Here is a 15,000-nt window from a genome sequence, read left to right on the forward strand (position 1 = left end):
CTTTTGAACTTCCTGAATTTATCCATATAGAGTACCACAGTGTGAGTCATAATACCCATTAAAAACCTAGCGGTCAAAACGGGGAAATGGTTCTAATCGTTTTTTCCACTGTTCATTTTCCCCATAGGGGATTTTAGAAACACTTAAAATAATTTCTGTGTTTTGTGTAGGCTTACCCCGGTGTGATGTTTTGATAACTGTATGGATAACTGTATTTGATAACTGTAATCTCCATGGGACAAGGTGACTTATCAATATATTTGCCTGTATTTAATCCCCCAAAATGAAATACTAATGAACTACAAATGCCATGATGATCTGGATGAGACTGCCTAATCGAGGCAAAGCTAAGAATCTCTAGATTAACTACCATGTAGTAATGAATAAATTGGCTAAATGTCTTTAAATTGACAATTCTGTGAACTGTCTTGTGCAAGTTTTACATTTATATAATACCTGTTAGCAAAGGTGTCAGATAGAGATGACGTGCAGGAGCTTGCAGGGATTTGTAGTCTTGCATGATGTCTACTTTGATGCTAATTTTTCGAATCGGAGAGTAAATGGAGACGAATATATTGATAAAAGTCACCTTCTCCGAGAGAGATTTAAATGGTTATCAAAACGTCACCCCAGGGTAAGCCTACACAAAACACAGCCCTTATTTTGAAGTGTTTCTAAAATCCCCTATGAAAAAAATCAATGGTGGAAAAACGATTGGAACCGTTTCCCTGTTTGACTGCTAGGTTTTATGGGTATTATGACACTTCCAATGTGGGTCTCTATATGCTTTAGCTAAGTGTGCTAACACAGTCTTTAATCTGTCCTCCTTTACCTTTCCTGGCTGGCAAAGTAGCAGCGCTTGACTTGGGCAGGAGCTCACCCGAGCTGAGTACCAGCATTTCAAATGTTCTACTGCTTGAGCACCTGTTACTTTCAGAAAATATTAGCTCAAAAGTATTGTGGAGCTTCTGGACCTTAATATAAACAGTACCTGCACCCAAATTGAGTACCGGCACCTATTTCAGATCAAGTCAAGCACTGTAAAGCACCAGGATGTTGTTTCTGGTTTTCAATCTGAATTTATAGAACTGAATTTGAAATCTGAATGCATCTGAGAAGTTTAATATATTAATTTATATCAACTTGAAATTATAATTTGTAAACCAGGTACACAGACAGTGAATGCAATACCTACAACATTGAAACTGAATATATAAATATTTAATTTTAATATTCAAATCAAATTGATGTATATAGCCCTTCGTACATCAGCTGATATCTCAAAGTGCTGTACAGAAACCCAGCCTAAAACCCCAAACAGCAAGCAATGCAGGTGTAGAAGCACGGTGGCTAGGAAAAACTCCCTAGAAAGGCCAAAACCTAGGAAGAAACCTAGAGAGGAACCAGGCTATGAGGGATAAGAGCGTCTGCTAAATGACTTAAATGTAAATGTAAATGGCCAGTCCTCTTCTGGCTGTGCCGGGTGAAGATTATAACAGAACATGGCCAAGATGTTCAAATGTTCATAAATGACCAGCATGGTCAAATAATAATAATCGCAGTAGTTGTCGAGGGTGCAGCAAGTCAGCACCTCAGGAGTAAATGTCAGTTGGCTTTTCATAGCCGATCATTAAGAGTATCTCTACCGCTCCTGCGGTCTCTAGAGAGTTGAAAACAGCAGGTCTGGGACAGGTAGCACATCCGGTGAACAGGTCAGGGTTCCATAGCCGCAGGCAGAACAGTTGAAACTGGAGCAGCAGCACGGCCAGGTGGACAGCAAGGAGTCATCATGCCAGGTCGTCCTGAGGCATGGTCCTAGGGCTCAGGTCCTCCGAGAGAGAGAATTAGAGAGAGCATACTTAAATTCACACAGGACACCGGATAAGACAGGAGAAGTACTCCAGATATAACAAACTGACCCTAGCCCCGACACATAAACTACTGCAGCATAAATACTGGAGGCTGAGACAGGAGGGGTCAGGAGACACTGTGGCCCCATCCGATGATACCCCCGGACAGGGCCAAACAGGAAGGATATAACCCCACCCACTTTGCCAAAGCACAGCCCCCACACCACTAGAGGGATGTCTTCAACCACCAACTTACCATCCTGAGACAAGGATGCCACGGCACAACCCAAGGGGTGGCGCCAACCCAATTGAATTTTAAAACTGAATGCAATATTCATTCAACTCAGTTTGAAATCATTAAATAAGTTCAATTTCTGAATAAAATTTGTGCGTTACAAATACTTAAAAAAAAATCAATTCCAAGATACAAATAAAAAATTATGGAATTCAAATACCATTTCTGTTGCCACTGAAATGACCCATAAATAAACAAACCACACCCCCGCCATCCCCACGTGTGCGTTTGCCAAGTTGCGCCATGTCCACCAGATGCATAGGCGTTTTGAAAATATTGAACGCATGGTACACAGAACGGACCACCACCTAGTGCGGTATCCCTAACGTAGCGTTCGTACTACTTCAATGTCAAAGAGTTTGCGGCATCTCGTGGACATGAGGCGTTAGTTGTACAGCAGGTCACCATAACAAATACATTTATAAAGCCAGCTATGTCTCTCTGATAAGTAATTTAAAAAAAAATATCAACCATTATCACGAGCAATCCGATTGCATTTTTATCTTTCCTCGATTTCCCTCGAAAAATCATGTACATTGTGGTGAACGAAGTAGTAGGCAAATCAATGGGGGTGTCAACAATTTACAATATTCCATAGAGAGGTGAAAACATACTATGAAACAAACAGCCAATGCTAATGTATCATTTAATTAAACTATCAATGTAAAAGTTGTTCAAAACCTTAATCGATACATGTATTAATGAAAGTTGATCCCATATTCTCCATGCGTTTCACCTATACATCAACGTAATGGTAAAGCCCAAAATCCGCGCGAAAAGACGGCCCGCACCCCTGAGCTGCATATAGCTAGCCTACAACAGATGCCACACACATTGTTTTTCAGAGAGCTCTGATTTTAGCACATAGTTTTAACGATTCTTTGTTGTCTTTTCTTGTTTTTATCAAAACGAGTTTTATATTTTAGTGTATCACGCTCACACTTGAAATGCCAGCCAATACCTCCTTGTCTCTGCCAGTGGATGTCAGGAAAAGGTAACGTTACAAGCTAGCTAGCGCAAATGTAATGTTGCAGTGCTGTCATGTTCGGCTAGCTAGCTTGCAGCACACTGCATTCAGTTCACCCTTTGTCCTGTCAAATAAGCACACTGGCATGTGGTATTCTTATTCTCACCGCATCACACGATCCACCATTCCATGCACAATACTGCGAATTAATTTTGCCACGCTGAAACGGCTCGGCTAACTGGATAGCTCGCTAGCATCTTCCACGGTTTTCCTGTGCCATGTCTAGCTATTTTACTGTACCAAAGATGCGTTGTGCTTGGGAATGGATTTGGCGCCAAATAATACATTTTGTCTCATGTCAGCTGTTGCCTCTCCCTTCAATATTGAATACATGCATGTTTTTATTTCCTAGTTGGCTAACTAATGTTAACGTTCGCGTTATCGCTCTAATTGTTAGCTTGCTAGCTATCATCGACTATTTGTGAAATGTTAGCAACTCAAAACGGCTAGCTATCTACATTGTCTGTTTACAGCATGATAACATTACACTAGCTGGCTTCTTGTTCGATGCTTGGTACAGTAGCTAGGATAGGCATTCAAAATCAAGTCAGGTTCACAATCAATTGTCCAGCTAATTAGCTAGATAGCGTTAACATTTTAGCGTCAGCGACCTGTCAACAAGTTGTGCCATGCTGATATGTTGGATTTGACTATGTTTAGGTCATTGTAGCAAGTGGGTAACACTTTTTTGTTTGTTTACAGGCTGGAGGTGTTGGAAAAAGATGAAGATGGGATCTCAGATGAGGTGAATGACCTGATCTACCAAGTTTGACATTTGGTTTCGGATGCTAAAGACTTATTTAAGTTTTCTGTTATTTCATCGTTGACTAATGTCCAGAAAGCCGATTATGACCATCCCTTTGTGAAGTTGTATTAGTCGTATGTACAAGATACACATGGTATACATCGTCCAACGAAATGTTTACTTGCAGGTTCCTTCTCGACAATAAGATACAAGCGAAAGTAAATGGCTCAGACTAGAATAAACATTTTAGCATAAGTATAATACAAGAATGCACAGTATAATATTTACATCTGTTTTGGGGATTGGGGGGCAAGTGTTTACATTGTACATGATTTAGTGTGTGGCATAAAATCGTGTGGATGAGTGCATATGTGTGTGGAGAGCTGCTTGTGTTCAGCATTCTGATGACTTGTAGCTACAAACTGTCTCGGAGCCTGTTGGTATAAGACCTCATGCTTGATTGTCTTCCTCTCAGTAGGCGAGTGAACAGCTTGTGGCTAAGCACTTAAAATAACTTAGATGGGTAGCACCTTCCAAAGCATGTCTTAAACCAGTTTATTTAACTCATAGGACCGTGTCAAAGAAAAGGTCAAGTTGGTGCAGGACTTCCTGCATGCGGATGCCCAGGACCAGCTCAGCAGCCTGAAAGCCAAGATGAAGAGTTCAGAGATCTCAATGGTGAGTTGTGGCTGCATCCTGTCAATCTAACAAATGCACTCACTCTGGCCCATCACTCACTCCATAGAAATAATCTTTGGGTTTATCCAAAATTGCACCTTATTTCATATATAGTGCAGTGCTTTTGACCAGGGCCTACATGTTCCCCTCAGGATGGCTACCTCTCTAAGGTGAAGGCCCTATTGGGACGTGAGCTGTGTGTGGAGAATGGCTCACACGGTGATGTTGTGGAGCAGAACTGCAAGAATGGCAAAACAAATGGCTCTGCCGCAAATGGTGACTCTCACAAGGAAGAGGATGAAGAGGGAATCATGGACACCAAAGAGGCTGATGCCATGAAGTCTCCTTCTGCCCCCAAAGGAAAGGGAGGACGGAAGAACAAGTCAGACTCTGAGCCCAAGAGTGAGTAGGAGTGGTTGGGGACATCAATTTCTCCCTGGATTAATCTATACAGTATCCCTTTTCTGTGATGTCTCATGCTCTTAAAGATTTGTTATGTCCATCTAATTGTTTGACCAAGCAACTTGTAAAACCCCAAACACATCTTAGAGAACTGTACATTTTGGGAAATGACTAAGTGTTGAGGTACATGGATGCATGTGCAATCGATTCCAAATCCTTAAATAATAAAACATTGTTTCTTTACTTTTGTCCAGAATCTCCTGGTTCCAGGGTCACAAGAAACTCTGTCTCCGGGAAACAACCGACCATCTTATCAATGTTCTCCAAAGTGTGAGTAGGATCTCATCTGTTTCCCTTAACCTTTCACGGTCTTATGCATTCTGCTCATGAATAAACTTTCCTCTTGCTCCCTTGCAGTCAGAAGCGCAAGTCTGATGAGGTGAAAGGAGAGGTTATGAATGGAGAGGTTACAAATATAGAGGTGGAAGAGAAGGAGAAAGTAGACCGGGACACAGAGGAAGGGGAGGTGAGGTGATCTTATTGTGAGGCACCTGTCACTCAGACATGTGATTTACTCTTATTAATCAATGCACCTCCTAATCAGTCCTTTCTGTTGTAGACACAGGAAGAGAAGCGTTTTAAAGTGGAGCCAGACAATAAGTAATACCTTTTAACACCCCCTTTCAATTAGCCACACCCTTCTGCCAATTTGCATTGACTGTCTCCATCCTCTCTTCTCAGGCCAGTTGCAGAAGACGCCACTAGTGAGAAAATGAAGGCAGTGGCTGCAGCTAAGGTGAGGCCCATTCCTGTGCTCAAGCTGTTATATAATTTCGGAGCAGAGTTGCCATGTCAGTGTCACTAATGCTCATCTCCTTTTTCAGACTCCACCCCCTAAATGTCCAGACTGCAGGCAGTATCTGGATGACTCGGACCTCAAGTTATTTCAGGGAGATCCTGATAATGCGGTGAGAAACTCGAGGCTGTAATACTAAAGAAAATGTGATACGGTGCCATTTTAACATGTCATTAGGGCCAACTGGATATTTGTTGAATGATGACTTGCACTAAATAGGATTTTATAGAGTAAAACAATATGGATCTATTCTAGTTGTCATGGTTTCATTGATTGACTGGTAGAACAATATGACTTTTATTGATTGTTTGTATACTTACAGCTGGATGAGCCAGAAATGTTAACAGACGAGCGCCTCTCTCTGTTTGACTCAAACGAAGACGGCTTTGAGAACTACGAAGAACTACCCCAGCACAAGATTACCAACTTCTGGTGAGTGGTCCCTTCATGCTGACCCTTCAAAATTGTATACAGCATCAGCCTTTCAGTGCATGTTTTTTGCGGTCACCTTGGTAAAAGTGAACTGTTCTTTTTTGCAGTGTTTATGACAAGCGTGGCCACCTGTGTCCATTTGACTCTGGGCTCATTGAGAAGAACGTGGAGCTGTACTTCAGCTGTGCAGTCAAGCCCATCTATGATGACAACCCCTGCATGGATGGTATGGCCCTGACCTTTTTCACACTAACAATGTTTATATACTTGTTTTCCTTCAACCGTAGTTGATTTACAATCTTTACTAAACCATTTTATGTAAGATATACTTGAGTGGTGTACCTATGGCTAACTACTGTACTGTTATTTTTCTAGGTGGGGTTCCTGCCAAAAAGCTTGGTCCCATCAACGCCTGGTGGATCACTGGTTTTGACGGAGGAGAGAAAGCCTTAATTGGATTCACTACAGGTAATCTCAAGATCTTCTTTTAGGTTTAAGTGGATTGAATGTTAAAACATTAGCCTAATGCCTATATTCATGGTGTATATAATGACTCTGACCTCTAACCCATGACCTCTTCCCCATCTCCAGCCTTTGCTGACTACATCCTGATGGATCCCAGGGAGGAGTACGCCCCCATCTTCGCCGTGATGCAGGAGAAGATCTACATGAGCAAGATGGTGGTGGAGTTCCTGCAGAAGAACCCTGACGTCAGTTATGAGGACCTCCTCAACAAGATCGAGGTGAAATACTAAGATCGTTTACTAAGATCGTTCAGTGTTGCAACTACAGTTTATTGGAGAAGTGCAGGTAGTTATTTTTCTGTTTGGTGCCTAATGAACATGGTCCAAATCTTCACACATGACAACATCAGCTTCAGCACTGACTTGACTCGCCAGCTCTCCTCTTTGCCCCTAAGACCACAGTGCCTCCTGCTGGGCTGAACTTCAACCGCTTCACAGAGGACACGCTGCTGCGCCACGCCCAGTTTGTGGTGGAGCAGGTGGAGAGCTACGACGAGGCCGGGGACTCTGACGAGCAGCCCATCATCGTAACCCCCTGCATGAGGGACCTGATCAAGCTGGCTGGGGTCACCCTTGGAAAGAGGTAATGATAGGACCTGGTATTGTCTGATGTTGCAACAGACTTGCCGTTTATAACCCCCCCCCCCCCCCCCCCGTAGTGCTGTCTGCTTCTCACTAGGCTGTGTGGCTGGAAGAGAATCCTAACTCTCTTAGCATGAAGTTAAAATGGCAGACTGTCGGTCAATAGCTGGATTGAAGATGCACTTCAGTCTAATTTGCTGTGGTTCATTTTATGTTAAAACCGTAACGTTAAAGGTCCAGCCGCCAGAGCTGTGTATGTTCACATGCTGATTTGTTGGGTACAATAAGGGGGTTATGTTTGTCTCCCTGCTGTTTGTTCCCTCTGATCCCTGGTGTTTAACACTCCTCTTGACATTCCCTAATGCAGCATGCTGTTGTACTGGTAGGTATTCTACAGCCCTTCGGTCTGAAAATATCCTTGGCTTGTTTGGTGTGCATTGCAACAAATGTGTTGTCATAGAGCAATTTGGCGAACTGTGAAGCTCATCCCAATGTGTGCTGTTTGTCATAAAAAAATCTGCATGGCTGCTTTGGCTGTTGAGAGCTTGAACACATCATTACTACATTTATAATAATTGATTGCATTAGCACAACACCCAACCACCTGCTTCTTTCCCTTCATAGGAGAGCTGCTAGAAGACAGGCCATCCGCCATCCCACCAAGATTGAGAAGGACAGCAAAGGAGGGCCCACTAGAGCGACTACCACCAAGCTGGTCTACAAGATCTTTGACACTTTCTTCTCTGACCAGATTGATCAGAATGAGAAGGATGGAGGACCCAAACGGCAGCGCTGCGGTGTCTGTGAGGTAACTTACCAAGTGCCAATCTGAATGAGGTTGAGCCAGGACTTTGAGGAGCCTTATTTAATTGCACTTTGAATAAGTGCAAACCTTCTGCCAAGCGAACTAGCTAAACCCTTATGCAACTAATTGGTCTCCTGTTCATAATTGAAGCATTTATTTAACTAGGCAAGTTGTTTAAGAACAAATTATTATTTACAATGACGGCCTACCAAAAGGCCTCCTACGGGGGCTGGGATTAAAAATAAATTACATAAAAATATAGGACAAACCGCACATCACGACAAGAGACAACACTACATAAAGAGACTTAAGACAACACAGCATGGCAGCAACACATGGCAGCAGCACAAAGCATGGTACAAACATTATTGGGCACAGACAACAGCACAACGGGCAAGAAGCTAGAGACAACAATACATCACACAAAGCAGCCACAACTGTCAGTAAGAGTGTCCATATTGAGTCTTTGAATGAAGAGCTTGAGAACTGTCTAGTTTGAGTGTTTGTTGCAGCTCGTTCCAGTCACTAGCTGCAGCGAACTGAAAAGACGAGTGACCCAAGGACGTGTGTGCTTTGGGGACCTTTAACAGAATGTGACTGGCAGAATGGGTGTTGTATGTGGAGGATGAGGGCTGCAGTAGATGTCTCAGATAGGTGTGAGTGAGGCCTAAGAGGGTTTTATAAATAAGCATCAACCAGTGGGTCTTGCGACGGGTATTCAGAGATGACCAGTTTACAGGAGAGTGCAGTGATGTGTCCTATAAGGAGCATTGGTGGCAAATCTGATGGCCAAATGGTAAAGAACATCTAGCCGCTCGAGAGCACCCTTTCCTGCCGATCTGTAAATTACAACTCTGTATTCTAGCATGGGTAGGATGGTCATCTGAATCAGGGTTAGTTTGGCAGCTTGTGTGAAAGAGTGACTATGATAGAGGAAACCAAGTCTAGATGTAACTTTAGCCTGCAGCTTTGATGTGAAATGCCCTAGTTTAAAACACTCCCATGTTCTCATTCTTCTGTCTCCAGGTTTGCCTAGTTCCAGATTGTGGCAAGTGTTCAGCCTGCAAGGACATGATCAAGTTCGGGGGTAGTGGTCGCAGCAAGCAGGCTTGCCAGAAGAGGAGGTAAGTTAGCTGATCTTTAGTGCCCCTTAGTTGCCTAGATAAATGGTTCCTGCCATGGCTGTTTCTGAACACTCATAACATTTTGTTCCAGAACACTGTTCCTTCCCATGATCTCATTCTGGAAAAACACTAAACAGTTCTGAGACTGTTAAAACAAACTCCACTCTCTTTTATAATAAAAAAAATAAAAAAAACTGCCACTAAGTGTGACCTGGGCTATGGGGTGGAACTGGGGATGGGGCTATGTTAGCCAGCTAATGAACATCTTCAGAGCCCTTAATTTCAAATTAGGCACTTATGTTGTAGGTGTGGTGCAGTCCTTCTCAAATAGTGTGACCATGGGGAACATGCTTTTTTTTTGCCGCAGGGAGTCGTTTTTTTTTTGCACCGAACAAGAGCACACAGCACAGCGCAGGAGATATGAAGTGCAGATAACAAGCTCTTAAGAGACACCGTGGAAAAATATTTAACAGGGATGAAAAAGGCGGAGAGAGACGGAGATAATGAGACAAACGTAAGTCTCCCGAAAGCTAAGATGAGGAAATATGACGAAGCGTATGTAGCGCTTGGCTTCACTGTGACTACGGTGGGAGACAAGGGAAGACCGGTATGTTTACTGTCTAAAAATGTTGGCAGTGGACAGCATGAAGCCAAATAAATTAAGGCGTCACTTAAAGACATTACACCCCAATCACGCTGATAAGCCGCTTGAGTTTTCAGCGAAAACGTGCCGAATGTTGCCAACAATCGTCCCGCTTTGTGAATGCTACTTCAGTAAACCAGCGAGTGCTGTTTAGCGTCATATAAGGTGGCGTACCAAATTGCTCAGTGCAACAACAAAGAACACTCCATAGCAGAGGAGCTGATACTGCCTGCAGCATTAGACATGGTCTCTGTCATGCTGGATGACGCAAGTGCTGCAAAAATAAAAACTATCCCTCTGTCCAATGTCGCCAGATGTATAAATGACATTGCTAACGATCTTAAAGAATAGCTGGTAGATAAACTCAAAGACAAATGTTTTGCCTTACAGTTCGATGAAGCAACTGACAGCAACAAAGACTGTTTGTTTATCGCTTATGTATGTTTTGACATGACAAACTCCCAGTGTGAGGATCTACTTTTTTGTAAATATGTCAGAGACAGCCACAGCTGAAGAGCTATTCAAAATGCTGGACTGCTTCCTGACTGAGAATGGGCTAAAGTGGGAGAACTGCATTGGTGTTTGCAGTGATGGTGCACAGACCATGGCAGGGATGAGAAAAGGACTTCGGGCACTCATCAAGAAGGCCTCACCTAATGCTGAGTGGACACACTGTTATACACAGAGAAGCACTGGCATCAAGGCACCGTTCCTCTGAATTAAGTGAGGTTATGACTGACATTGTAGGTGTAGTCAATTTTATAGAGACCAGACGACTAAAAACAAGAGTCATCTCTGCTATCTGTGAGGAGATGGGAGCTGAACATCAAGCTGTGCTGTTTCACAGTGAAGCAAGGTGGCTGTCACGAGGAAAAGTCTTGTCCAGAGTTTGAGCTCAGAGAGCAGATAAGAATGTTTTCAGAGCAGGAGCACAAGTATGACCTCGCAGAAATTTAGTGATGAGAACTTCCTGGCAAAACTGGCCTACCTGAGTGACATACACTGCTCAAAAAAATAAAGGGAACACTAAAATAACACATCCTAGTTCTGAATGAATGAAATATTCTTATTAAATACTTTTTTCTTTACATAGTTGAATGTGCTGACAACAATCACACACAAATTATCAATGGAAATCAAATTTATCAACCCATGGAGGTCTGGATTTGGAGTCACACTCAAAATTAAAGTGGAAAACCACACTACAGGCTGATCCAACTTTAATGTAATGTCCTTAAAACAAGTCAAAACGAGGCTCAGTAGTGTGTGTGGCCTCCACGTGCCTGTATGACCTCCCTACAACGCCTGGGCATGCTCCTGATGAGGTGGCGGATGGTCTCCTGAGGGATCTCCTCCCAGACCTGGACTAAAGCATCCGCCAACTCCTGGACAGTCTGGTGCAACGTGGCGTTGGTGGATGGAGCGAGACATGATGTCCCAGATGTGCTCAATTGGATTCAGGTCTGGGGAACGGGCGGGCCAGTCCATAGCATCAATGCCTTCCTCTTGCAGGAACTGCTGACACACTCCAGCCACAGAGGTCTAGCATTGTCTTGCATTAGGAGGAACCCAGGGCCAACCGCACCAGCATATGGTTTCACAAGGGGTCTGAGGATCTCATCTCGGTACCTAATGGCAGTCAGGCTACCTCTGGCGAGCCCATGCAGGGCTGTGCGGCCCCCCAAAGAAATGCCACCCCACACCATGACTGACCCACCGCCAAACCGGTCATGCTGGAGGATGTTGCAGGCAGCAGGACGTTCTCCACGGCGTCTCCAGACTCTGTCACGTGCTCAGTGTGAACCTGCTTTCATCTGTGAAGAGCATAGGGCGCCAGTGGCATATTTGCCAATCTTGGTGTTCTCTGGCAAATGCCAAACGTCCTGCACGGTGTTGGGCTGTAAGCACAACCCCCACTTGTGGACGTCGGGCCCTCGTACCACCCTCATGGAGTCTGTTTCTGACCGTTTGAGCAGACACATGCACATTTGTGGCCTGCTGGAGGTCATTTTGCAGGGCTCTGGCAGTGCTCCTCCTTGCACAAAGGCGGAGGTAGCGGTCCTGCTGCTGGGTTGTTGCCCTCCTACGGCCTCCTCCACGTCTCCTGATGTACTGGCCTGTCTCCTGGAAGCGCCTCCATGCTCTGGACACTACGCTGACAGACACAGCAAACATTCTTGCCACAGCTCACATTGATGTGCCATCCTGGATGAGCTGCACTACCTGAGCCACTTGTGTGGGTTGTAGACTCCGTCTCATGCTACCACTAGAGTGAAAGCACCGCCAGCATTCAAAAGTGACCAAAACATCAGCCAGGAAGCATAGGAACTGAGTAGTGGTCTGTGGTCACCACCTGCAGAACCACTCCTTTATTGGGGGTGTCTTGCTAATTGCCTATAATTTCCACCTGTTGTCTATTCCATTTGCACAACAGCATGTGACATTTATTGTCAATCAGTGTTGCTTCCTAAGTGGACAGTTTGATTTCACAGAAGTGTGATTGACTTGGAGTTACATTGTGTTTAAGTGTTCCCTTTATTTTTTTGAGCAGTGTATTTGGAAAGCTAAATGAACTACATCTACAGCTTCAAGGGAAAGAAACACCTCCCTCAGGTCACAGACAAGATCAGCTCTTTCACTCGAAAGCTTGCAACGTGGGGCAGGTGACTTGATGAAGGAAATACTGATTCATTCAAGAACCTGCATGAATTTGTTGACACTACTGACTATGATGCCACCTCAGTGATTCCATATATTAAGGAGCATATTTCATCACTGATGGGATTCTTTAAAAAGTACTTCCCTGAAAACAGTTCCCAATATGACTGGGTGAGATCCTTTCAATGCACCAACTCCAACTGGTTTCAGCTCTGCAGAGGAGGACCAGTTCATTGATATGACGTCTGACTCCACATTGAGACTGAGGTTCACATCACAGACACTGAGTGAATTCTGGCTGAGTGTAGAGAGGCAGTATCCACTCTTAGGGCAGAGGGCCATGGGCATTCTTCTTCCTTTTGCAACATCTTATCTTTGTGAGACTGGCTTCTCTGCTGTTGCTGCACTGAAGACCAAGTACAGGTCCCAGCTAAACATTGAGCAGGAGCTGAGTTGCAGTATCATGCTTCAAACCCGCTTCGAAAAGCTGTGCTCTGCAAAACGTTCTCATTGTAGCCATTAATCCTGACTTCCTCATTTTGATTTAAAAAAAATCAGCACATTGTTTTCATTTTTGTTTTATAGGTCAAAGTGTTTCATATATTGTGCTCCTGCGTTAATGTTGCTGATCAATTTGAATTTATTTAATTATATTTTTCAGTATCAAATGGTCAAAAAAAATTACAGTTTAAACAAGGATTAAATATATATTTTTTTAATTCAGGCAAATTTATGCACTAAGTATTTTCTGTTACTGACTAAAAAACAATGTTAAAGTTATTCTTTGTAAGTTGATCTATATTTCTTTCCTTTGTTTTCTTTAATGTTAATAAGGATACAATGTTATGCAGAGGTGTACTTATAACAATTTTATAGACAAATGATACTATCAGTCGCGGCGGAGAGTTGGGGGGCGCGAAATGTTTACTTCTTAGGGGGGGGGCGTAACAGAAAATAATTGAGAAGCACTGGTGTGGTGGCTTGAACTCATTGGCTAATGGGATCTGCTCCCTTGTCAATGTCATTTCCCCACCAGATGCCCCAACCTGGCAGTAAAGGAGGCTGAGGATGATGAGAATGTAGAGGAGGAAGAGTTGTTGCCTGTAAAGGCACCTTCAAAGAAGGTGTCCAAGGCCAAGACTAAGAAGCGGAGCAATGGCAAGCTGACCTGGGTTGGAGACTCTATCAAAGTATGTACTCCTAAGTGTTGTAGGAAGTTCTTAACCTCAAACTGGTCAAAATATCCCTTAGTACACTAGACTTGTAATATCAATAATGTGTATGTAATTTGACTGACTTGCTGCAATGCAAACAGCTCTTGGGATAAAGGTTCTCTCCTCTCCCTCCTATGTTCAGACTGAGGGGAAGAAGCAGTACTACATGAAGGCGTGTATGGACAACGAGGTGCTGGAGTTGGGAGACTGTGTTTCTGTCAGCTCTGATGACCCATCAATCCTGCTCTACCTGGCCAGGTAGGTTCTATAGCAGTTTAAGAATCTTGACTTAGCCTTTTCTATTGGTTTCTGTATGGCTCAGGTGTTGACTGTCTTGGGTCTCCAGGATCACATCCCTGTGGGAGGATAACAATGGGAAGTGGTTCCATGCCCACTGGTTCTGCCGTGGTACAGATACTGTACTGGGGGAGTCCTCTGACCCTCTGGAGCTGTTCCTGGTCGAGGACTGTGAAGACATGCAGCTGAGCTACATAGAGGGCAAGGTCAACGTCATGTACAAGGCCCCCTCAGACGGCTGGTTCATGGAGGTAAGAATTCATTGGCTTTATCGCTCTTTAAGCAGAGTCGCTATCCTGGTCCCAGATCTGTGCACCCTGTCTTTCCAACTCCTACAGTTATTGTCATGCCAATTGTCTATACAGCTACTACTCCATGCACCTCATCACTGATGTATTTCGTACCACTGTGTTTTCAGGGTGGCATGGTAGAGGACATCAAGGTGATTGACGATGAAAATGGGAAGAATTTCTTCTACCAGCTGTGGTATGAAGGAGACTGTGCCCGCTTTGAGACCCCGCCTACCTCCACACCCCAAGAGGACTGCAAGTACAAGTGAGTCAAAATTGACATTTATAGCACTGAGAGGGCTGTCAAGTACTTACATTTGGAGCTCTGAAAATCTAGTACTGGAATACCTTGAAAAGCTGACATTTCCTCAGTGTGGTTCTTAACGCAATCGTCCCACCTGGCCAATAGCCAGGGAAAATACAGAGCGCCATATTCAAATAAAATGATATAAAAATCAAACTTTCATTAAATCACACATGTAAGATACCAAATTAAAGCTACACTCGTTGTGAATCCAGCCAACATGTCAGATTTCAAAAAGGCTTTTCGGCGAAAGCATAAGATGCTATTATCTGAT

General features: G+C 43.7%; 1 protein-coding gene across 4 annotated transcripts in view; it reads left to right on the forward strand.

Annotated features, from left to right (window-relative positions):
• Nucleotides 1–15,000, forward strand: part of LOC139565249 (DNA (cytosine-5)-methyltransferase 1-like) — a 75,494-nt gene that overhangs the window by 50,724 nt on the left and 9,770 nt on the right. The window contains exons 1-21 of one of the 4 annotated variants that reach the window (XM_071385424.1): nt 2,927–3,139; nt 3,875–3,917; nt 4,488–4,595; nt 4,748–4,997; nt 5,252–5,327; nt 5,415–5,523; nt 5,617–5,657; nt 5,739–5,793; nt 5,882–5,965; nt 6,176–6,285; nt 6,393–6,511; nt 6,661–6,753; nt 6,877–7,028; nt 7,205–7,392; nt 7,759–7,773; nt 8,016–8,199; nt 9,223–9,320; nt 13,658–13,811; nt 13,978–14,093; nt 14,182–14,383; nt 14,551–14,687. In XM_071385424.1, coding sequence (XP_071241525.1) covers nt 3,093–3,139; nt 3,875–3,917; nt 4,488–4,595; nt 4,748–4,997; nt 5,252–5,327; nt 5,415–5,523; nt 5,617–5,657; nt 5,739–5,793; nt 5,882–5,965; nt 6,176–6,285; nt 6,393–6,511; nt 6,661–6,753; nt 6,877–7,028; nt 7,205–7,392; nt 7,759–7,773; nt 8,016–8,199; nt 9,223–9,320; nt 13,658–13,811; nt 13,978–14,093; nt 14,182–14,383; nt 14,551–14,687 — 2,381 coding nt within the window. In that variant the 5' untranslated portion in view covers nt 2,927–3,092. Of the gene's footprint in view, nt 1–2,926; nt 3,140–3,874; nt 3,918–4,487; nt 4,596–4,747; nt 4,998–5,251; nt 5,328–5,414; nt 5,524–5,616; nt 5,658–5,738; nt 5,794–5,881; nt 5,966–6,175; nt 6,286–6,392; nt 6,512–6,660; nt 6,754–6,876; nt 7,029–7,204; nt 7,393–7,758; nt 7,774–8,015; nt 8,200–9,222; nt 9,321–13,657; nt 13,812–13,977; nt 14,094–14,181; nt 14,384–14,550; nt 14,688–15,000 lie in introns of those variants that run through there. The other 3 variants (XM_071385422.1, XM_071385426.1, XM_071385423.1) reach the window with 3 other exon arrangements.

Source organism: Salvelinus alpinus, chromosome 36 (genome assembly GCF_045679555.1).
Source record: "Salvelinus alpinus chromosome 36, SLU_Salpinus.1, whole genome shotgun sequence".
In the NCBI taxonomy this organism is placed as follows: Eukaryota; Metazoa; Chordata; class Actinopteri; order Salmoniformes; family Salmonidae; genus Salvelinus; species Salvelinus alpinus.